The sequence below is a fragment of the Lonchura striata genome, chromosome 1 (assembly GCF_046129695.1).
Source record: "Lonchura striata isolate bLonStr1 chromosome 1, bLonStr1.mat, whole genome shotgun sequence".
Lineage (NCBI taxonomy): Eukaryota > Metazoa > Chordata > Aves > Passeriformes > Estrildidae > Lonchura > Lonchura striata.
This window is the reverse complement of record NC_134603.1, coordinates 30712189-30736934: the sequence shown is the minus strand read 5'-3', so window position 1 is coordinate 30736934 and position 24746 is coordinate 30712189. Positions and strand designations below refer to the sequence as shown.

Here is a 24746-nt window from a genome sequence, read left to right as displayed (position 1 = left end):
TCCTGTTAAAAAATATCATTTATTTGTCAACTTGGTTTTCATAAGAATGACACATCCCAGGTAACAATTGCATTAGTATTCTCAAACAAGGACATTATAATAGATTGTATTTAGCAAATACATATCTTTCATCTTTCTTCACATCGTCTCTTTACTAATGCTGAGTTCATCCTTGTTCATCATACCACACACTTACAAAAAAATAAGTATTTCCAAGTAAGGTGGGAAGCAAATACTATCCCTCTCATTTCTTTCAGAGGAACTCCCACTTCTAAGTCTTCTATAAAGTTACTTATAAGACCTCCCTTAAAACAAACATAGTAGATGGAATGGTTTGTGGAAGTAAAAAACAACATTCTCTGACTCCTTTCATCTGAATGCCTCCCCAATCACACTTTGTGGCAACTGGTAATTCTCATTCAAATGAAGAAATGAAAAGTTTTCTAGTATGTTTATTAATGTAATTAGTCTGTTTCATTTATGCCTTCACTTTGATTTTTGATAATGAAAATGTTCATGTAGCACACCAAGTCAACAGAGCACAATGAAAACTGGTAACACAAGGCTATAACTCCTATCCAAGACTGAATAGAAGTTCTGGTCCTTTAGCGTCCTTAAATTCTAAGCATTTATCCTTTTCACTGATGCACGTATGACTACTCACAAGTACATTCTAATGGTAGCTGAATACTAATCCACTTTTGTTTAAAGATTAACATTCCAAAACAAAATTTATTCTCTTTACTGCAGGAAGTAGGACCAGATGTAGCAGTCCTTTGTTAAAGTAGTTTAAACCTGAAAAATATGTTTATGAGGACAAATTATCAAGGTAATTAATATGTAAAACTAATTATCCTTTGATTAGTCTACAAAGGATCTGATTTTTTTTCCTGTAATATCTTCAATGAAGACTCTCTTGCAACTTATAGATCACAAGACACAATAAAACAGAATCAGAATATTTGAAAAAGTGTATTTTTAATTTTAAAGTGCTTCAGGAAAATGCTGAATATTGAAGTACTATAAAGGTAAGCTGGTAGTTTTTCAATATTCAAGTTGGAACCCTGGTCTCATTAGTGACTACGACTGAGCAAAGGTTTCACCATATGGGAGATAAAAAAAAAATCTTTATCTGACATAAAAAACCATTATTTTCCCAAACCACCTACTTCTGTGAGATGCTTGGTACCTGCTTATTTGCATGTAAAATAAAAGAACTAAACCCCACCTAAAGATCTAGGTTCTTAGGGTAACAAAAACCATTTATGCCACAATACACAGACTTCACAAACTTTGTAAATACTATCAGCTACAAACCAAACACAGTGATGAGGACGTGGTACAGAAGTAGGCCAATGCTTTGCTATAATAAGTCAACATAAGTTAAGCATTAGAAGTTTAATTCCAGGAAAAAAAATACCAAAACAAACCAACAGTAAAGTGTGATAGTAACAGTAAAGCAGAGCCAGCAGAAACCAGCTGTACAACAGAGGTACTAAACTGCTTGAAACAGGTTTTTTATTGATAGTGTAACAGGGATGAAAAACAGAGCACAAACTTTACCTGCATGAAGCTGCAAGAGACAAAACAAACCCCAGGAAATTCATACAGCTTATGCACATCAAACAGCAGGACAGAGGGAGATGGAATGAAAAAGGAAGATAACATTCTTTAATATTCAGGAAAATGAAACATTTCTATATTGGAAAGAAGCGAACTCCAACCTAAGAAGGGCATGACACCTAGCAGAGGCCAATACAGAGAATCTATGCTCTTCTGATAAAAAATTGCTCTGAGACTTCAGAATAAATGAAGAGTCCACAGCAAACAAAGGTGTGCTATGATTTTAAGTTACAAACACTAGATTTTGGATGCATACAAGTCTTTATTAATAAACACAGATAAAGACTGAAGTACCAAAATGTTGGTAGTGTTTCTGGAGACATTTGATCACCTTGAAGTCAGCATTCATAAAACATGTCTTTGGGAAAAGCCATTAAGTGATTTGGAGGACAATTCATAAAAAATTCCTTCAGGAATAAAAAGTATCTTCAGGATGCTCTCCAAATGACTTGCCAGTTTTCATACTCTAATTAAAATACGTTTGCACCTGCTGGTTCTAATTGCAACAGCAAATAACAGAAATACGGTAGGCTACTAATACACATATCTGACAGCAAATAATATTGCAGCACAGTATCTGGAAGCACCTGCTCTGAAATCTCTGTTGACTCACAGAACAGCAGCAGAATTAATGAAGTTTTTGGCTGCCCACCCGCTAACTATATCTAATTACATCAGATGAAAGCACTGTGTGTCACTCTAAAGATCAAACCTAGAATTTAAGATCTTCAAACAAATAGACTAGTGGGTTGTTCTAATCAGAATGTAGAATGAAGAATGTAATAAACCATTTCATAAAAGTAGATCAAAGTTACTCAATCAGCTGTTACCCTGCTATTTTTGGGACTGACTATTGATGATTGCCAATCAAGAACAGAGCCACAATAAAGCTATTTATTTAATTTAACTGTGTATGTTTTTGACAATTTAAGATTCAAAAGAGGATGCAATATATTTTTGTGTTAATAAGACTCTGCTGAATAACACTTCCTGTTAAAAAATGATTGCAATTATAAGGAAAGTAATCCTATAAAACCAGGTTGAAGAGTAAATGGATGAAGTGTTAGAACAATTAAAATGTTGCAAAGGCAACTAAGAAAGCAAATAGTGAAAGCAAAAAGCAGGAAATTACCTACTTTCATATGTTAATATGCACATAAATGTGTTTGATATTTTTCTGTGTGGAAGTGAACTCTGAGTTTTGTCACCCACCTAGACCACACCAAAAAAAGATAAGTGGCAACTCCTACAGACAGCATCTTGTGAGTAAACAGTTTTCTTCAGAGTCGCTAGCTCAGAAGAATGTGGGTTACCATAAATATCTGCCACATTCCAATGGATGATGGGTTTTGTCCCTCAGCTTCTGAGGGAAGACAATATATATGTAATTGAAGCTCAGAGACATGGCTGCCTGAGGAAAATAATTGTCATCCCATAAAGGTCTAGAAAGTGCACTGTTTACCTTAAATATTCTTTATACCTTTGTTTTTTTTTAGTGTAACATCATATTGGGAATTAAAATTTAAAATTATTCTTTAGGCTTGAAAAGAACAACTTTCCCACTTAATTCATCTACTAGGTAAGTTGGTAATGGCACTGTGTCTGGGTAAGTTAAAGATTGTTAAGTCTAAGTTTGCCAAGTGCCTTAATCAATTGGAATGTTCTTAAGTTTGCAAATAAAAGTTCTTCTTGAACTTCCTGAGAATGTTGTTGTTGTTTCTCCCACACACGCCCCAGATTAAATTCAACTACCTTCCCCTGACCTGCCAAGTGGGGTAGGGCATTATGGCACTGTTACTCAGTAAAAACCTAAGACCAGTAAAAATACATATTACATAAATTAGAGTCCCCAAAAGCATCTTTCAGCAGTCTGCTTTCAATAATTTCTGAATTCTTCCATTAATCTCTTTGATATATAGCATGTACAGTATAAAATGAAATCAACTTCATATCAGACAGGCAATTCTGTCATTTCAATTTTATACTTCAATGGCTGAAGACTCTGTACCTCTGAGCCACATTTAGGACATGTAAAATACATATCAAATAAAAAGTTACTTTTAATACAGTAGTAACAAAAAACATGTGAACAGCCTATGGTATGTGGCATGGTAGGCCATTCTCCACATAGTGAACATTCCCTGCACTGAGCTGCTAATGTGTTTTCATTATTGGAAAGACCTGCAATAGGCAAACACCAAGAGGAAATTTTAAGTTTCAGCTTCTGTACATTAATGAGTGGTAGCAGATATATCAAAAATTCAGCAAAGCCATGCCATAAGAGTTCCCTGTTCATGTATTCAAATCCTATCTGACGAATATTTTGCGGCTTGCAGAAAACTGACCTAATTCCTAGAATGCGTTCTGTAAGTGTTGCAAATGTTCCTTTCCGAAGAAAAATCAGAAAATTTACAAGTCCACAAAGCTTAAGAAGTCCAGATCCAAAACCTATACAGCTCTTAAGTTTGTAGAAAGATTGCTGTTGACGATTGCTAAATAAATCATAACATCTTTCTTCCAACCATCTTCCCCCAACAGTGAAAATAAGATACCATAACTTCTGGTGTTTGCTCAAAGGTTGGTATTTCTCTGTCTGAGATAAGTTATTCTTGTATTGAATATTGAGTATAGCCTGCCCCACAGTTGCATTCTTGGAATAGATAGTGAATTTCCATAATATAAGACATAAAAATGCTTTTACTTCTGGTTCAAAATGACCCAATACCCCTGGTTTAAATCCATGAAAACAGCTGGTAAACTGGGACCATACTAGTTGTTCCAGGGCTTTGTTTAGTTCAAGAGCATCAAGCTGACTTATTCTGAGCACAGGATTCACACTCTTTTCATTTCCAATGCTGGAGGCCATTTCTTCACAAATAAACTTTCTAGAAATAAAACACAAATAGATTTTAGTATAGTGGAGTATTTCCTATTTCTATTTTTATTAAAAATAACAAACTTGTAATATACCACCAATAGACAAGAAACAACAAAGTTCTCAGAATGCTCTATAAATGTGTTATTAATATGTCACAATTCCTTTAGGGAAGCTTTACATTGATATAATATTAGTACACATTTAAATTAGTTTAAAATCTTATTTTTAGAAGAAATTATGTTTGATCATTTCTCACAAAGAGTTAACATTTGATTATAAACAAGTGTTCAACGTCATCTAGATATTCAGAAAATTCCACAAATTTTCATATATATTTACATATTAATGAATTTATATATACATTTAAAAATATTGCAGGGTATAATTTTAATATTCAATTGAACCTTAAAATGCATCAGAAATAAGAACAGCAACACTATATGGTGTCTTATGGAGAAATAGGGAAAATGAAATACTAACCAAAAAATCTGGGAAAGAAGAGTGAGGCAGACCAAGTGTTGCCTAACGAACACTTAAATTGCTACAGCTGAAAGCAAAACCATAGAAATACAGACAAATTTAGGAAATACAGAAAGATATGTATGGAAATTAAGGTGGGAATAAAATAAAAAAATAAAATTTTCTCAATAAACACAGTGGGTTGTTTAGAGAAAAGTCATATGAGATTAAAGAAATATTCAGCATCCAGGCATAAATTATTATACAGTACTTCACTGAAGACTGCATATATTTTCTAGAGTGTTTTTGATGGATGTGGGACTGTGCTACTTGCATAATATTTCCAGCAAGATGTTTAATGTGTAATAGCAACATCAACAAATGTATACGCCTCTTGCTCAAGCATCATAGAAAAAGAAAAAATTAAAAATAGCTTCTTTTAAATGTTGTTGCATCTGGAAGTCTGGCTGAGAAATAAATGCAATAAATTGCCAAAACAAAATACAAGTAACATCTCAATGCAAAATTGTGGGGTAACCAATTTTTGCTTCCTTTTGTCAAGAGTTGAAATCCCAAAGTGATTCAGAAGTATTTTCAAAAATATTTTCAGTATGCAACATATTTCATTTTCTAAACCAGATTCTTTGCATAACAGATCTGTAAGGAGTCCACAGCCTTCTGGAGAAAGTATAGGAGGTAGTGCCTCAAATTCTTGTTTGTAAGAGAAAAATAACCATACAAGATTACTGTGAGTAAAGGTACTGTAAAGGCTCTTGGTAGCAATGGTTGCTAATGATGCCAAGAATACTAAAAAAAAAAAAAATCCTTCAAACAAACAACCATGTTTGCTGAAAAAGAATACCCGAGAAGATTTAAAACAGTATATAACATCATCTGTAGCTTTCCTTTCTGTTTTCCATATTTATCATTAGTTATCACTGCAAGGAAATGTGACTTTGTCCTTAGTGTAGGGTGTATAACAGTAGTTTCCAATCACCTAAGATTGCTACATGGGTAGAGCATACAATAGCTCCACTCAGCTTTTTTAAACTCCTCCCTTCTTATTAGCAGGCAAAACATGGCTGAAGGTGGTATAAGGCTACCACCTCTGGGCAAACAGCTGTAGGGTTCATTGCGTGAACTCACACCAGCTGGAAAAACCAGGATACATAGGCAATATACCTAAGCCTGTCTCCCTCACACTTAATCTCTTCTGCAGCAGAAACCAAAGCACAGGCAACATTTTCCAGTATGATCCAAGTAACTTCCCTCGTCTAATTTATGATCAAAGGGGTCAATTCAACCCCTACTGGATTTTGCTGCATCACTTCAAAAACTACAGCACCAATGATCATTCACCTTCCTATCCCTTATCTTTTCATTTCAGAGCCTTTGATAACCACCTGCTCTAGAACCTGTCACTGGTTATTCATTCATAATCTGAGAAAGTCTAATGTTTTCTTCACTTTCTGTTCTACTAATTTCACTTTGTTCAACTTGTTTCAGTGTTCTATATAGCTCCCAACAAACAAAACCTCCTTTAGAAATGCTAGTTACTCAAAAGGGACATCGTATCAACTTCCTTGATCCATTTACTAAGACTATTTTCCAATATCAGTTCAACCATTTTTTCCTCCAACATCAGTTCAGTATTTTTTCTAACTGTTTTTCATTACTGTAGGTGCTATGAGCAATTTCTATTGTAGGTTTCTCATAAATAAGGTAGACTAAATATTTACAGATTTTTTTATCCCATTATAGCTATATTATCTAAAGAAACCTGAGCAAGTAAAGAATGACTTATCAGAAATTTTCTGAAGACAAAGTAAAATGTGTCAAATCCACATGATTATGATGGATCATGAAATACACATAGTCTGTGAGCCTGCATGACTGCACACCTGCTTTGAAAAAGAGGATGTGGGGACAGGCAGCATGCTAAAGACAAGCCACCAGTGCATTCCTGCAGCACATTAGAATATGTATAGCCAGCAGACTGAAAAATGTGCTTATTACCCTCCACTTGTCATTGGTGAATCTACACCTGGGATACTAAGTCCAGTTTAGCCTCTTTTCTATGAATAGTACAAAAGAAATGACAACAAACTGAAAAGAGTCCTGTAACTAATACCATCAGGGAACCCCTGGTCCTGATACATGAGAAGAACTTCAAGGAACTCAGACGGTTCAACCTAAAGGATAAGTCAGCTAAGAAGTGGTCTATGAATAATCTACTATTTTCTTCTATTTCCTAAGGGTTGCAGAGCATATTAAGCCTAAGTTTTCTGTGAGATGCAATGAAATAGGCAACATGAGAAATTCTAATTGGAAACAAGGAAGCTGGAGCATTCTGTCTACCAAGACTGAAATCTCCACCCCCAGAAATTCCTGAAATGACCAAATGATGCCTGATGTATCCATTTTAGCAATTGATTTATTCCCAATTTTCACAAGAGAGTAGACTAAAATCTTCTCTCAGACTCGGAGCTTGACCTTCCCATTGCCTCATTGCAGAATCTAATTGATTTTTTTTTTTTTTTCATGTCCATCATCCTACACAGAACTATATTTGAAGGAAATAATTCTATTGACTCTGTCAGAGTGTACTGGAACTTTGTATACAGAAAATGGGGACCACTTTTGAGACAACATGCCTGAGCAGCAACTACTGTTCGTTAACCATGAAATTTTGCCAAATCCAACAAGTCTTCTTTTTAAAAAAATCAGAATCAACACCATATATATTGTTTAATGGTGTCATTTTTAATGTCTCTTCCTGAACTACCAGCTATCAAATTGATTGAATTTGTAGTCATGTTTAGGCATGGAACAGGAAGACTATCAAACAACACTAAGGATGCTTGTAACATAGCTATGTTTTAAAAAAAGGAAAAAAAAAAGGCATTCTTTTTTATGAAAAATTAAGTGTTCTCAATTCAAGCAATAGATCTGGGCATTGTTCTGAAGTTCTTTCCTGCTAAGAACATTTAAAGCTTGTCATAGCCCATGGAAGTTAACTGGACTCTGTAAGTTACCTAAAGATTATATCCATATACTTCTGATTTTAATATGTAAGCACACTTCCGTGTGCTTAATGTTCTGCTATCCACTCTGCTTTCTTCTGAATTGATCTACGGTTTTATTGCACTTAAAGGGAAGATATTTATTTCTCTTAGGCAAATATTGAAAGGGACAGTTTGAAATCCGCATTGTCCTATGAAATTATCTTCAAGTGTCCTAATGAGCTGAATAAGAGCAACTGTTTCTTTGAGAGAAGTGCCCTAAATTTTAATCTCAATTTTGTTATGGTAGGAAATTTCCCTTTAAAAAATACTTCTATGCAAAGTCCTTTTAGAAATTTGTTGGTTTTCAGTTTATATTGTTTTTGCACGCAGTAGTAAAAATTAGAACTATAGTAACTTAAAACTAAATTAAAAACACACCCTATAAGTGCTAAGACATTTATCTTATACTTTTTATGTTATTTTTGCATTCCATATTTTGCTGAGCTACACAGAATATAGAATGTTTGTTTTTCTTCATGTTTTTTCATTAAATTCTATTTCTCATCCTTACTGTTTCAATTCTTTTTTCAAGTCACTTTTAAAACATAAGAACCCCAAATCATAGACCCAATAATGAAAGAGGCAGGTATCAACATTCAGATATATAATGAATTCAACGTGTGATGAACCTTTTAGATAAATACTTTTAAAGTAGTAAAGACTGGTACTTGTAAGGTTGTTCCTTTATACTGTCAGAGAGACTGCATAGAAAAAGTAAAAGAATTGCCTGCCAGAAGAAAAAAAAAAAAAACAAAAAAACAATTGAAAAACCCTAAAATGTTCCTTTCTTAAATAGCCTGTATTTTGTTTGTTTTGTCTTTTTTAACCAAACAAATAAACAATCCCACTTGCACAGTACAAAAAAAAAAAAAAAACAACAACAAAAACAACAAACTACTGTGCATCACTAGGGAAAAAAGGAATTTCTTCTGGTGTATATTAGTGCTGATACTGAGCTTTGTAGAAATTATGAATGAATATATTTTATTTGGAAACATGTTATTGACAGAAATCTATCAATAGTAATGTGAGTATTGTCAACAGCCTGTCAATATTAATGTAATTATAATTAAGGGGATAACATGGATTTTAGCTATAATACCAAGTAACATCTCCTGCATTGCTACTATCAATATAAGCAGTATTATTGACCTGTTCTGGGACTATCAGTAGGAGATGTATTACCATCAGGCACATTTGTCAATGCATTCTGCCCACAAAAATTCTACATTTAAATTTACAGGTCTGTAAACTTTGCCTGAAGAAATATACAAATCCAAGTAACCTCTTGGGTGCCATTTTTTCCACAGGGCTTTTCTCCGTGGATGAGTAATCAAGGGGTTTCTATCTCAGAGCTACTGCAATTGCATTCCCTGCTTTTCTAGCATAATCATTATAAATGACAAATAGACATACATGCAGAAGCCTTAAGTATGATCTGTCAAATCACTTTTTGAGAAGGAAAATAAAGACATATTAAATTAAAAACCAAAATTTGTTCCTAATGGCTGGCAGCCAGTGACTAGTAGTGTCCCTCAGGGACCAGTGGTGGGAGCAGTCCTGTTTAATATCATCACTGATGATCTGGATGAGGGGTTGAGTCCACCATCAGTAAATTTGCAGATTACACCAAGCTGGGACCATGTGTCGATCTGCTGGAGGGTAGAAGAGCTCTGCAAATGGACCTGGACAGGCTGGATAGATGGACCAAGTCTGACAACATGAGGTTTAACAAGTCCAAGTGCTGAATCCTGCTCTTTGGCCACAACAATTTCCTGCAGCACTACAGACTGGGGACAGAGTGACTGGACAGTGCCCAGGCTGGAGGTGCTGGTCGACAGCCAACTGAACACAAGCCAGCAGCGTGCCCAGGTGGCCAAGAAGGCCAAGAGCATCCTAGCCTGTAGCACGGCCAGCAGGAGCAGGGAGGTCATTCTTCCCCTGTACTTGGCACTGGTGAGGCTGCACCTTGAATGCTGTGTCCAGCTCTGGGTTCCTCAGTTTAGGAAGGACTTTGAGATGCTTCAGCGCGTTCAGAAGAGGGCAATGAGGCTGGTGGGGGGCTTGGAACATAAACCCTATGAGGAACTATTGAGGGAGCTAAATAAAATCAGCCTGGAGAAAAGGAGGCTCAGGGAGACCTTATCACTCTCTACAACTGCCTGAAAGATGGCTGTAGCCACGCTGGCATCGGTCTCCTCCCCTAGGCAAACAGTGACAGAATGAGAGGACATAGTCTTAAGTTGTGCAAGGGAAAGTTTAGGTGAAACATCAGGAAAAAATTCTTCACTGAAAGAGAGACTGGGTATCATCTGTCCAGGGAGGTGGTGGAGTCACCATCTCTAGAGGTGTTTAAAAAAAACTGGACATGGTACTCAGTGCCATGGTTTAGTTGATGAGGAATTGTTAGGTCATAGGTTCAATTCGACGCTCAAAGATTTTTTCCAACCTAGTTCATTCTGTGAACTTAAAATTATATTTAGGATGCATAAGCAGCACATACACAGTAGCACAAACTAACATAGCTGAATTTGTGATTTAATTATTTTACACAATCTCTTCTGTGTAGACAAGACATATAGTCTAAAACTGTATTTACAGAGAGATGGAATGGACTAACAGAGACCATCAAATCCTAACACAGCACAAACACAGGTTCAAGAATATACTGAAATATATGTGCCTATTAAGAAAGCTAACTGCAGTTTTCTAAGTAGTTTGTTCCAGTGGTTTATGGCTCTAATGATTACAAAGACTCTTCTTCTCATATTCAGTATAAAGCATGTTTAGTAAAAATCAGGACAGTTTTCATTCCATATCAGAAATCAAGAAAAACAAAAAATTTCCATTATGCTGCACCTTCTCAAGAGCAAAAGGCAGGTGAAAGAACCAATTATATTTGCCAAATGAGACCAAATCTGCTTTCCTACAACATGCCTGGTATGATCCTTTAGAAAAACCAATCCAAACTGAAAACCCAAGTAAAATCCACAACAAAACAACAATTTTAATTTTTTCCCAGCAGCAATTCACCTAGAGATCTACTACATCTTCATGTATAATTATTTCCTGTTTTGAATTAATGTATTTTGAGATTTTCATGTTAAATGCTTGCATTGTTTTTCATCTTGTTGACTTTACACTTTCCAAACTCATCAACAGTATTTTGGATTTAGATCTTATGTTTAAAACAAAGGCAAAAAGAAAACCCTAAACTCTCATCCTCTCTCCAGCTTGTACCATCAATAACTTTTCTAAGTATTTTCTCTGCCATCATCCAACTCACTAATGCCTTTTCATCTTGACAGGGTACTATAGACAATTACTCTGAAAAGGCAATTTTTAACTTGATACTGATAACATCAACATCTAATGGAGACAGTATTGATATTACATTTCCCTAGTTTGCTCATGTAGGGAAAAAGATTTTATTAAAATAAAGCTGCATTGTAACTAAAGCTTTCCTCTTACTAAACTTGATATTCTTATTCAGAAGAGAAAAATATTGGGGTTTCTTACAAACAGGTCTCACCAAACCATGCTGGCTGTTTTACCATTTCTCTTCTACACATCATTAGATACAAATTAATTGCTAAACTATTTACTCCTGAACCTTTATTTGGAATCAAAACTGACAGTTTCAATAATTCTCTTAGCAGAAGAATAAAGCAGCACAAAACCAGATACACACAAACACATTTTGCTGGCTATTTCCACCCTCTGGGATATTAAATAAATAAATAAAATCAGCAGTGCCTAATTCCTCAATCATTCTAGGATGAATTTTATTAGGATTTGCCACTTGAGCACATCTGTATTAAGATTCCTTAGGCTATTCTTTCTGTGCTTTGATTCCACTCTTATTTCCTGTCTAAGATTAATTTTATGAAAGTAGCAGGTCACAATATATCTCTTTTACAAAGTATGAAGGGAAGAATCAGTCTTTGAAAGTCTGTTCCTTGTTCTCCTTTCTTATTTAATAACAGATCTAGGTAATGGACTTATCCTTTCATGCCTCCTCTTACTCAGTTTTGGACCCTTTCATTGATTCTTTTCTTGTGCTTTGTAAATTGAAACTTATTTTGTTCTTCAGAGTAATCAATTTTATTCTTACATTCCTATGCTATTCCTTTATTTTCATTGTTAATCATGTTGTATTACTTCTGCCTGGACAACTCTTTTAATTTCCAGACCATGGAAGAATTCCTGATATAAAGACTCTTAACATTCACTATTACTATTTTATTAGCTATCTCAACACAAAGAAACAACAGGGAATATATTAAAGGTAGCAATTTTTCAGCCTTTTCAACTGACTACACTCTGCCAAGTCCCAGCATTGAGATCAATGGTCCAAGCATGAGGGAGCAGGATGTAGAGTGGGCATGCTAGAAATCATCTCCTCTCTGGATGTAACGCTAACAAACAGCCCCTTTTTCCTTCAGGAGCTACAATACATTTGGTATTGTGCATTGCCATTTTTGGGTGTGTGTGAGAGCAAGGAAGCAAGCCATAGCCTTGGTTTGCTATCCCTCCTTTGATGTTCATAAAATTAGGGTGTCAACAGATAGCAACCAAAACTACCTTTTCACCCATCACAAGAATGCTGAGAATTTTTTTAATGTGGAGTGTTCTACTTTTTTCTTTGTGAAAATTTATCATTTAACTGTTCTTTCTGGGTACTCCAAATAGCAGAGGATATTTTAGATGTCAATTTAAAATCACTAAATTTTAAAGATGAGAAATCAAACTATACATATTCAGTTAACTTTAAAATCTTCCTTTACACCAACTCTCATAACACAAAACATGGACCCCAGCTGCTCAAAGCTTCATGTCTCACCATTAATTCTCATCTCTTTCTTGCTTATCAAGTGCAGAGAGAAATATCCTCAGATCAAAGTCTAATTGGGAGCCCCAACTGCGTTGTCTCTTAATAACTGTAAAATTAACTTATCACTACATCATTACCTCAAATAACCTTAAAAAAGATTGATTTTGTATTACTATCTGGATTCCTATATACTTCAGACAAATACATATCATTTTCTAAAGAACCTAAATTGATTCTTTAACTGTTTAGAATAACTACTAATACTAATTGAAAAGTCAGTAACACACTGCAATCACATAAACTATTCTTTATTTCTTATATTCCTGGGAGAAAGAACTACTTTTCAAAATAGACAAATTCAAGGAAAACACTGAATGACTGTAACAAACAAATCACATAGATAAAATTAAGAATTTTATTACGGAGGTTAGGTGAGCAACTAGTAAATAATTCCACAATGCTAAAAGCTAAAGTTACATTTAACATCCAAAGACCAAGCACAAAACAAAGACACATTCAAATCACAGGCTGCTTCTCCAGTTTTAACTCAGTAAACTTAGATTTCATAAAATGAGATACAAGAGATTAGCCACTACTGAATGCCTGGAGACAGCAAGGAAACATTAATGATAGCTCACTGATTTATCTTCCATAAACTACCTGCCAGAATCAAAATATTGGGACTTCAAGTTACAAAATCAAAACCAGCTCAGAAGAGCCAGAATTGATACAACAGTAATGAAGAGCAGCAGGTAAGTGCTGCACTGTTAGAAGCTGTAAATCAGTCATTTCTGGCAGCATTTGATGGAAACCGAAAATCCCACATCAGTGTAACACATCCCCTCGATGAATGCTAGCAACCAAGACTATTACTGGCCATCCTTAAGATATTTTGAATGCTAAAAGCTTCTACTGACTTTAGATAAAATTTGTCATCAGTCAGCACTCTTAAGAGACAGATTATTCGATCCAAACAACCAGATCTGATAATTACCTCCTAACTAATATTTAAAATACTACCTTTTAAAATTTGTGATGCTCAATTCAAAGTTATAAAACCTCAAAGTATATTTGTATTCCTCATATCATAGAAGTCAGAGACAGCATCATCCTACCAACTTTTTTGATAAGCCCTAATTTTCATTTACTGGAATAAACAGGAAGATAAAACACATAACAAGCTAATGTTCCATAACTATTATTCTTAATCCCATATCCTTTTTCTCTTCCTCCCTCATTTTATTTCCTCTTCTGTCATCCTGCTCCTTAGGTACATCAAATTACAAATTCATCTCTAACAGGACATGTCAGTTTCACTTATAAATTCTCATCCTCTGTTACACTAAATGAAACCTAGCTGTTGTTCCTTTTAAAGCAATCGGTGATAAAAAACTGAAAGTGTAAAAAACAAAGCTGCATTGTAACTTGAAGACTTCCAAAAAACATGATTAAAAATCCCTTGATCTAGATGCTGAGAGAAATATGTGTCTCGTACACAAAAGACTTTTTTCTTTGGAACCAGGTAATAGCAATTATTTGGAGAAGTGCCTTACCTTTACTGTTGATGAACTAAAATGCTGAAGAAAGATTTGGATAAAGTATTGAACAGAATGGCAACTGTGATGGTTAGCTGGGAGAAACAGCCCTTTGTAAGGAAGGGGCAACATCTCTGACTAAACCAGTATCAGGAGATACAAAAGGTAAGCAAAGTTAAGAATGAAGTTAATAATGTAGGTCTCACCTGCTGATGTGATCAACAGATGACTGAGACACTCTTGTATTTGAAGACATTTTGGGTGTGATAAGGATATGAGGTTCTGGTAAAAGGATGGCTAAGTAATACTGCAATGCTGTGCAGCAGTGAAAAGAATGCATGGCTTAGTAAATGTGTGAACTTTTATGTAAAGCAGGTGAAATGTCACCTGGTGACAGAGATATGCAGCTCCATTTCAGAACAGTCCAATCAACAACAGAACATGAATGCACAGTTGTAAGTACATTGACATTGAGGGCAGTTATAGCCGTAACTCTTCCAGAGAGGGCAGTTATAGCCATAACTCTTCCTTTTCTGGTTACTTTTGCTTTTCTGAAAAGTTGGTCTTATACCTCATGATATATATAACATCTGCATTTCATTGTTGTAAGGGCACTGTATCTCACATCCCCTTATTTGTCAAGCACAGTGTCAACCCAATTTTATGCATTTTTTCCATGCCCCTCCTTACATTTCTTCCATTTAAACTACCTAAAAACCAAACAAAAAGTAATCTAACCTAAATCCTCATTTCATAGCTCTGTGTCTCTGTTCTGCTCCAACCTGTCTGATTCATAAAAATGGATCACTAGGTAAATATGGAGATGCCAGGATGAAGATTGAGAAGATACATGCAAGAGATTCAGAAGCAATACCTGCTCTACATACTCTGATACAATTTACCACAGATGACAGAGCCCTTGCATAAAACACTTGTGCTTATCATTTACGGAACACAGTCACTGCCCAGATTTTATTCCAACTTTCTTCCTTTTCACATACATATGCATACCAACTGCACAGTCATGAATATTCAGCAATATGCAAGTGCAACAATGCTGATCCAAATACTGCACTGCAGGAACATAAGGTTCTTTACTTTTTATTAGAAATACTTATTAGATAACAATGGTAAAAGTGGTCCTAAATGCCTAAGTCATAATTAACTCCTGTCAACATCTGTACCAAATGGAGGACTCTATGTAAAAATGTGTTGTTACAGACTGTATATATTTATGATTTGCTAGAACCAATAATGTCCTGCATCAATAAAAAGACAAGCCTATTCACTCTATGTTTTAAATTTTGGCTTTATATGGCATAACTTATGAATAATTTGATCTAATTATAATCAAAAACTCTCAAGCAAGCATAAAGAGCAGTACTCGACATAAATGTCTCATTTTTCAGGTTCGTGTTCTTTAAAAACCTAAGGTAATGTAATTTTTGACAGCTACAGTCACTGTCTCCCATTTTACTTCTACCGTCTATTCTGCCCTTATCTTACAGATTAGCACTAGTACTCATTTGAACTTCAATTTAATCATTTTTGCACGTTGAACTGGCAAAAGCCCAACCTATTTAAATTTATTTTTCTGCAGATTTAGTATGCAAACAGGTCACCACAGAATCAGACAAGATACATGCAGTTACACTAAAAAGAACAACAGGGTCAGGAAAACCAGGTAATCGTGAAACCAGATGCCTTTGCATCTCAGCATCACACTCCTACATCCACCACCAGTCAACACAAGACAGAATCACAAGCCTTTTGTTTGACTTGAAGAACTCTTCTTTTTGTCTTCAATCTCAACGTGCTATATGTGCAGCAAAACACCACAACACTGCAAACACAAATAATGAAACTTTTAGCTGTCTTTGAAAAATGAAAGTAATTATTCATACAAAACCACTGTAGGATTCATGCTGACTTGCAAGTGAGAGGCTACTCTGTTTAAATAAGTAACACTATGCAATTCCTCCCCACTTTCAGCTTTTCTGGTTTGATTGTACCTTGAAACATCGGGCATACACAATGACTACTAGGGGCGCTGGGAAAATTTGATGTGTTTAGTGTCCCCAGTCCTTGACAATTTTACTACTTGGTAATTAGGGGAACTTCAAGCACACAAGGGAAGACCGAAACACTTCCATCACACTTCTCCTCAATCCTGTATTAGCATTGTAGAATCAACAGAATGGTTGCATACAAGTATTACAAGTAACAGTTTAGAAGAGGAATAATTTCCTTGCTAGGCAGCCTGGGTTGTATGCTGTTACAGCTTCTAAAATACCTCTGCAATTCCAATGTGTATTTCCCTTCATGATTTAGATATGCCCCACAGTGTCATGGCATTATATTAATTTCCCTTTCAGGAAAAGTTTTTCCTCCTTAGCAAACCCATCCTGTGACATTTTTTTTTCTGTTTCTCTGACTACAGAATTAATATTACTTTTGAATACTATTATTTTAATGTATTTTTTCAAGTTTTCTTAGAATTTAAATTTTTATTAACTCCTTTCTTTTCTAACTCCACTCAAAATATTAGCAAAAATCAAGACAGGGGATAAGGAGTGTCAAAGACAAGATTTTTAGGGACATTGCTCCCAGGCAGCTACAAATACAAACACAATGAATATTGGCAGCATTTAATTCAGCTTCCTCCTGAAGGCAAAAAAACCTTAAGTCCTCCCTTGAAGGAGAAGGAAAAAGTGCCCAGACCTAGTCAGAATCAACCTTGTATCAAGAGCTGCACAATTGTTGTAATTCCTCTTTCTTCCTATATTGTGTATGTCCATTTTTTCCTCTACCTCAAAGTTTTTTATTTCTCTTATATTTTCCACTTACTCTGAAAAATATGAATTTAGTTTCCTTTTCAAGAGAGTCTTAAATAAACTCAAACTTCTGAAGTTCTTGTATTCCACCTACAAACCAAAAAACCCCTACCCCCATCTCTGAGAGAGGCATGTTACAAAAGACAATACCCTTTCCTGAAGATTTTTGTATAGTTTAGATGTTAACTGATTATGCTTGCAGTTTTAAGTCAGGTGCATGGCTACAGGAACAGCGACTCTTGAAGAGCTTGCTACCTCCTCTGTGCATATACAGCATAATCAGACTATGAGCTTGCATCTTTTTAGCACAATACATTGGCCATTTTAATTTTTTTTTATTTGCTGCTTTTAACTTTACAGAGAGTGCTGTACAGCAGGCGATATTGAAAGCACACTTGTTAGTTAAAATGAGAGGAACAGAAAGGGTGTGACACTCTTCAGTGGTCTAAGTGAAAAAATATGTATGCTAATAGCTGTCAAAAGGAAAAAAGCCCAACCCTATCTCTAAAAAAACAGACCAAGAAAACCCAATAAAAACCTCAAAACAGCATAAGCAGCCTGCTTGAAAATACCACACTGAAATAAACTTCAGCAGTCCAAAAGAGGTAACAAGTTGTAGCAGCTGTCCTCATTAACTACAGCAGCAATACAGTGAGTGAGTCCATTTCCATTTCAAGTCATAAAACAACATACTATCATTTATGTTGAAAATCTTAATTCACTTTCTGGATATTCTGAAAAATTGGCGTGAATTCAGATAATTTTCCTAAATAGCTAACATTTGGAAACCAGACCTTGCTAGCAAGAAATTTACATTAGGGTATTTCACTGAAAGACTGATTTTAATTGACAAAATTATCATCTTCTAACTGCACATTGCATCATCCAGATCATTAATGGGGATGTTAAACAGGGCTGAACACAGTATTGACCCCTGGGGTACAACAGTAGTTACCGGCTTCCAACTAGACTTCACACCACTGATTGCTCTTCCCTGTGGTCCATCTGTTCAGCACATTTTATGCTGACCTGACTATTTGCTCACCCAGTTCATACTGCAGCAGCTTCTCCAAGAGCACGTCACAGGAGACAATGCTGAAAGACTTACTGATGCAAGAATCTACTCTCCTCCCCTTGTTTACCATGACGGTCATTTCATTGTAGAGAATTATCAGGTTGGTCAAGAATGGCTTCCCCTTGGTGAATCTATGCTGACTACTCTTGATCATTTTCTTTAATGTGTTTTAGAAGCATTTGCAGGATTAGATACTCCATCACCTTCCATCCTTCTGGGGGATGAAGGTAAAGTTGATCAGACTAGTTCCCCGACTTCTTCCTGACCTTTTGAAAACAGAAGAAACATTGACTTTTCTCCAGTCTACAGGCACTTTTCCCATCCTCAGTCTCCCAGTCTGACAATTATTGAGACTATCCTCACAATGGTATCAGCCAGCTCATGGTTCATTCAGCACTCATGGGTTCATTCCCAGAGCGTTACTTATGTCCTCTTTACTTAAGTATTTTATGACCTAAACCTCTTCCAAGTGTACCTCTTCCCCCAAGTGTACCTCTTCCTTGCTCCAGACTTTTCCGTGTTCTACAGCTCCTGAACGTCTTTCCTAGTAGAGATGGAAGCAAAAGTAGCCTGCATAACCTCAGCCTTTTCCACATTCCCTGTTCATTCAGCCATGAGACAACATCTTCCCTAGTACTCCTCCTGCTACTGGTGTATTTACAGAAGCAATTATTGCTGTCTTTGACATCCGCCACCAGAATCGATTGCAGGTAGTCTTGACTTTCTCAATCATGCATCCATGCATGCTCACACACTGTCTCTACACTACTCCCAGGTTATCCCTTCCTGCTTCTGCACATTTACTTTTAATGTCTGACTTTTGTGATTAGCTCCATGTTCATCAATGCATGCTGCTGGCATTTTAGCCTGACTTCATAACTGTTGGGATGGACTGCTGCTCCTCAGCTCTGAGGAGGTGATCCTTGAGTATCAACCAGCTGTGCTGCATCCCTCCAGGGCCTGACCCTGGGGGATTCTTCCAAGTAGATCCTTGAAGAGGCCAGAGCATGTTTTCCTACATTCCAGGGCACTGATCTTACTTCCTTATACTTAAACTAGGCTCTCAGAGAAAGCAGACACTAATATCACTAACTGACCGAGTAAGAAATAAATTATACTAGTTTCTGTCAGAGACCATATAGCTTAAAGAAAATAATGCTAAACTGGCATAAACACAGTGAACTTCTTTATTGAAAAAGTTATTACCTAGAGAGTCTTAAAAAAAGCCCTCTCTGCCTAAAAATCATTAAATACCTAAAAGGTTTAAGAAGTAAGGTATCAAAAAAGTAATATATCTTGTTCTTCAGATAGACTGACATTAATATAGAATGAATTTATTGGTAGTATACGAAGAACATTTCTTATTAAATACAGTGCTATCTTAATTCAAACATTTATGCACATTTCTTATTATTATATTAGTTATTTTTATTGGAGCATACCATGCTTACAAGCTAATTCAATGAAATTGTATTTATGTCTGAAGCTTATCAGTTAGTGTTAGCTGGACCAAATTTATTTGTTTCTTTACATCTTCTTGATTGCTGTTTTCACTGATTAAGTGCAGAAATTCCAAGTGCAACAACAGTACTGTGGAATTTTTGGAAGTTTTGCAAGAGCAGGCCATTATAACCAACAGAGAAATAAAACACATGAGTAACAAGGTACTTAAATTATAGTCTCAAATTGTTGACTGATTTTGTCTACTGCTTAATTTACTACTAATTCTCCTTCAAGAAGCTGTCCATGTCTTCCCTTCTTTGTCCCCCTTTCCCTTCTCTCTGAACCTCATGGCTTTGAAACTACTTTCATATGTTTAAAAAAGTAAGAAAAGACATTCCCACTATCTCACATTTTGAACATGTAATTATTAAATGTTTAGGTATTTTTTTTCCCCTGAAAGACCACATGCTTCATTACTACATTCAGCTATATGTTAATACTGGATTCACATATCACTCCTTACACTTGGACGATTTATATATTGAAGAGCCATTTATTTTACACCATATTCTTGGTATTGATACTATGTTTCCTTCCCAAATATTCTCTAGGTAGCAGTTTTTAGACATTTTCAAGACTGTGACCTCAAAAGACTAGAAACAGAGAAGGTAAAACGTCTTTTTTGACTTACACTATAGCATTTGATGTCAAAGAACAAATTAAGGTCCTTGAGTTAGTAACAGTGTCAAAAAACATCACAGAATAAAAACTACCTTTCCTACCCTATTCTATGAAGGATTCAATCCAATCAAGTCTTTATATTTTAATAATACCTGTTTAAAAGTTTTAGTTTAATTTAATTTAGTCTGTTACAGGAATATTTACTTCCTGCATGTCCTGGATCATCTTAAGTATCAAAATCTTTCTATGAGTCACTACAGTGTTTAATGAAATTAAACCTTAAGTCTTCACCTACAGACATGGGTGGATAATAAAAGAATCTAACAGGAGACAAACAGAGCTGTCAAACAAACAAAAAATTCTCTCCCAAATCTAAACACCCTCCTTGCACAGAACAGACATCTATCTAGCGTAGTTCCTAATACTCTATGAACATGAACTGAGCCATGCCATTCTATCTACTTGGGAGCCCTTTAATAAGAGGGTAGGTCCATATTGCATCTGAAGGCCCCTTACCTAAGAAATAAGCTTTGGAAAAAATAAATTCAGAACATGGTATTTTATATATCTGTACTACTATACTAAGAGTTCTATGATTAGCTATGAGATACGTAAGCATGAGCTGATTCAAATAAATGTAAGTTTGGCACTATTACTTTACAGTTTTCAACATTTCTAAGAAAAGTAAAAGAAAATTTAACATTCATGCAGAGAGATATCGATTTTAATTATTTACTTAATTAAAACAACATTAATGGGAACTGATTTTTTTCATTTGCTGAAAAGGATGTTCTTGACAAATAAAAACCCACAAGTTTGAAAAAAAGATAAGCCTAGGAGTTAAAAGGATGTAAAAATAGAGGCAAAATGCTAAGTAGAGTTATTTCAATTGCCTGGGCCCCAGACTAATGCAATTTCACAATATTCTGTACTCAATAATAAACATCCTCAATTCCTACTTTAAAAACTGGAAATATATATACATAACACTGAGGTTTTTGAAATACTGATATACACACAAACTCTCATTACATAAAAAGGCCCAAACACTCCACCTTTTTTAGACTCTCCCCAAAAATTCCAGACAAGTAGGCAAGAAAGTGGGTGCAATACAAGATCCTTGCAAAACCTTCACAGGCAACAGCTTTAAACATATTCCACTTTCTAATTCACAGACTCAATCAAAAACTTTACAATACAGAGAACACTACAATCATCATGATAATTAAGAGTAAATCACAGAATCCTAGAATCATTAAGATTGGAAGAGACCTTTAAGATCATCAAGCCCAACCATCAATGCACCACTAACTCCAAAAAATTATTATTATTATTACTAACATGTTATGCTAGAGGCACTAGCAACCAAAGTAGGTGTTTCAATACTGACATTATATCTATTTCTGTACCAATTTCCAGAGGAATTAAAATATAAGTGTCAAATCCCTTTAGTACTCCTGATTATGTGCCCTACTGGTTTATTCAATTTCCACTAAAAATTAAAAAAGAAAAATCGTTCTTTTAATGAGCTAATTGATACATTTTTTTAGATGTGAATTTAACTGCACAGGAAGTAACAGAAATTGATCACTTCGTGTAGTATAAACAAACACTGAAAAAAAAACCCAAAACATTTTTTTCTCCCTTAAATAGCTTATTTGCTACTCTAATTAAAGTACAAGCAATGACACTTTCAGCTGTTTTACTACTTATTACTTCATTAGATAAACTAGTCATGTTGCACAGCCAAGAACTGAAGAACAAGCTGCTGCTGAGGAGGAACTGCAGCAGAAAGATGAAAAAAAAAATCTGAAGAAAATGCTGATAAAACACATCTTCAAAAAGAATAAAACCAGCATTAGTCTTAAAAAGAAAACTTTATAAACTATTGCTAAACTGTATGTCAAAAAAACCTCCAAAAAAGTCTGATAAGAACTAACTTCCAATGAAATCAAACAGCAAAGTAGTTTGGACTCAAATTTTAGTACAAACTTCCTTTAGTACAAATTTTAGTCATACTTCATCTTTGCCCTGAGGGAACACCTCCTTCACACTGACAGGTGTGATCATACAAGAAATACAGTGCTGTGGTTTCCAGTAAGGACTATGTCATAAGCAGAGTTTGTCTGTTCGTCAAAACACATCGACCATTCAGAATAAATCCACATTTGTTTTGGAGTGAACCAATGATTTGTTACTTACAGGCTGAACAAAACTTGATTAACAGAAAGTAGAAAGCTGCAACCTTCGTTTTTAGATTTCTTTCCTACCTATAGTAGGCAGTCAGAGGAATGACCTTCGAAGATTATAAATGTTTCAGTCTCTCAGCTGATATGACAATTCAGATGATAATACCCCTCTGACACGATATGATGCCCTTTTTTCTTCGCAGAGGTCGTTAGCGGGCTCTGTCCTCTCTTAGCCTGGGCCTAGCTGGAAATCTCCCCGTCTCTGCACGCTGAGGCACCACGAGGCTGAACGCCAGCGGCTCTCACGGAACGGGAACGACCGGGGAGTGCAGGAGGCCAAACACAAGTTTTTACAAGCAGGCCCTGCGTGAGCGCCGGGGCCTGAGCCGAAGGGACTGCCGGGCCGCGGGAGGTGCCCGGACGGGCTCTGCCGCAGGCCCGGTCCCTGCCGCCCGCCGCAGCCGCTCCGCCTCGTCCTGCCCCGCGTCCCGACTGACCTGCGCGACTCCGCGGCTGCGCCGGGCTCAGCCTCGAGCCTCCCAGCGAAGGACGGAGCCGCCTCGGGCGCTATCCCCTCGGCCCCCCGGTCCGCGGGCACCGTCCCGCAGCCGGGTCACAGCGGCAGCGGCCCAGAGCGGCGGCCGCACGCACCGCAGTGCGCCGCCAGCGCCCGGCGCGCCTGCGCAGGAAGCGCTCCGGGGACCGGGACGGCGCGCGGGAAGGGCTCCCGGCACGGCGGCCGCGCCGGGGCGGGCCGCGCGCTGTCTGACTGACAGCCCGAGCAGCAAATCAGCCGCCCGGGTGAGGCGCAGCAGCCAATGGCAGCGGGGGGGCGGGGCAGCCCCGGGGCCGGTGGGGCCGCCCTTTGCGGGCCGGCCGGGCCTGCAGGGGCTCCCGCCTGGGGAGCGCTGGTGTGGCAGGGGAAGCGACCCCGCGATCACCGAGCAGCCTGGAGTCGAGGGCAGGCTGGGGTGGGGTCCATGGGGAGGCAGGAGGCCTGCGGAGCGTTCACGGGCCGGATTCACAGGCGTGTGAGAGGAGAAACAAGCAGAGTGGGGAAGGAGCGCGGCAGCAGCCGAAGAGCACTGTAGCTTCTCCAGCAGTTGCACTGTTCGTACGTGGTTGCTCGGTTAGCGCCTGGCATCGGTGTCAGTTCTTCCTTACGGGCTCAAAATGTTTCAGACGATTCAAAAGCTATAATTTAATTGTGTTGTACACTTTAGGTGAGGCAAACTGCGCTGGGAAGTTAGCTATTACTGTTCTGGAAAGCAAACTACAGAGAGGTCTGTGAACAGGTTAGGGGGAATTGTCAGTGTTTATTAAATAAAAGTTAAAATAAACTCAAATAGTGATTTATTAATTTCCAAACCATCTAGTTTTGACATATTCATGAACACAGATTCACAGATGATATTAAGGCTTATAGTTCCTCAGGTAACTTCCTGAGGTTATCTCTGCTGAGGGGGCATTCCATAGGCACATATTGTTTGATTCTGTACTATTTTTTTCTAACTCATGAGAAATTAGATAGCACTCTGGACTACCTGAGGTATCACAAAACAAAATGCAGACATTTATGAATATGAGGATCCTGAAAGAACTGTACTGTTCAATATTTACATGTAGTTTTTCACAATTATATAAGTGGACAAAACAGATGCATAGCTTTGTTAATAATGAGTAATTCCTCTTTTAGAATACCTGCTTGAAGTGAATAGGGCTAATTCACATGATTTCACAAAAAGGGGATTATATCTTTTTATATGAGAAGTGCATTTTAAGCAAAATGAGGCAACTGTCTTTTGAGGTAGAAAGACTTCTGTTTAACGGAAAGACATTGAGGTGGAAAGCTTATTGCCACTAATAAAAAACAATCACCCCCAAATATTTTATTGTATACTATGTACACCAAGGTATTTGGGGTATTTTTTGCTTTGTTTTTAAAACAAAACCATGTAATGATTTACTTCTGCTCAAAAGTAGTTAATTGAACAATGAAATTAATTTATTAACATAATTTTATCATTATATATTTGAATTAGGAACAAAGAAAAACACTTCCTGGTATGGGGCACTGTGGAGTGTTTATTTAAAATCTTGTGAAGTGAGGCTTTGTGTCAGGTGGGCACT

At 36.7% G+C, this 24746-nt stretch overlaps 1 protein-coding gene across 2 annotated transcripts; it reads right to left on the bottom strand.

Annotated features, from left to right (window-relative positions):
* On the bottom strand, window positions 1-23275 carry PEX2 (peroxisomal biogenesis factor 2). 2 transcript variants are annotated; one of them, XM_021550584.2, is made up of 2 exons: window positions 23114-23275; window positions 1-4508 (listed from the first exon to the last, which is right to left on the bottom strand). In XM_021550584.2, exon 2 carries the CDS (start codon window positions 4487-4489, stop codon window positions 3575-3577), a length of 915 nt encoding a protein of 304 aa, XP_021406259.1. In that variant the 5' UTR covers window positions 4490-4508; window positions 23114-23275; the 3' UTR covers window positions 1-3574. The 2 variants fall into 2 exon arrangements, with proteins under 2 accessions (XP_021406259.1, XP_021406258.1); XM_021550583.2 differs by lacking the exon at window positions 23114-23275 and adding an exon at window positions 22630-23070.
* Between the last annotated feature and the right edge of the window lie 1471 nt (window positions 23276-24746).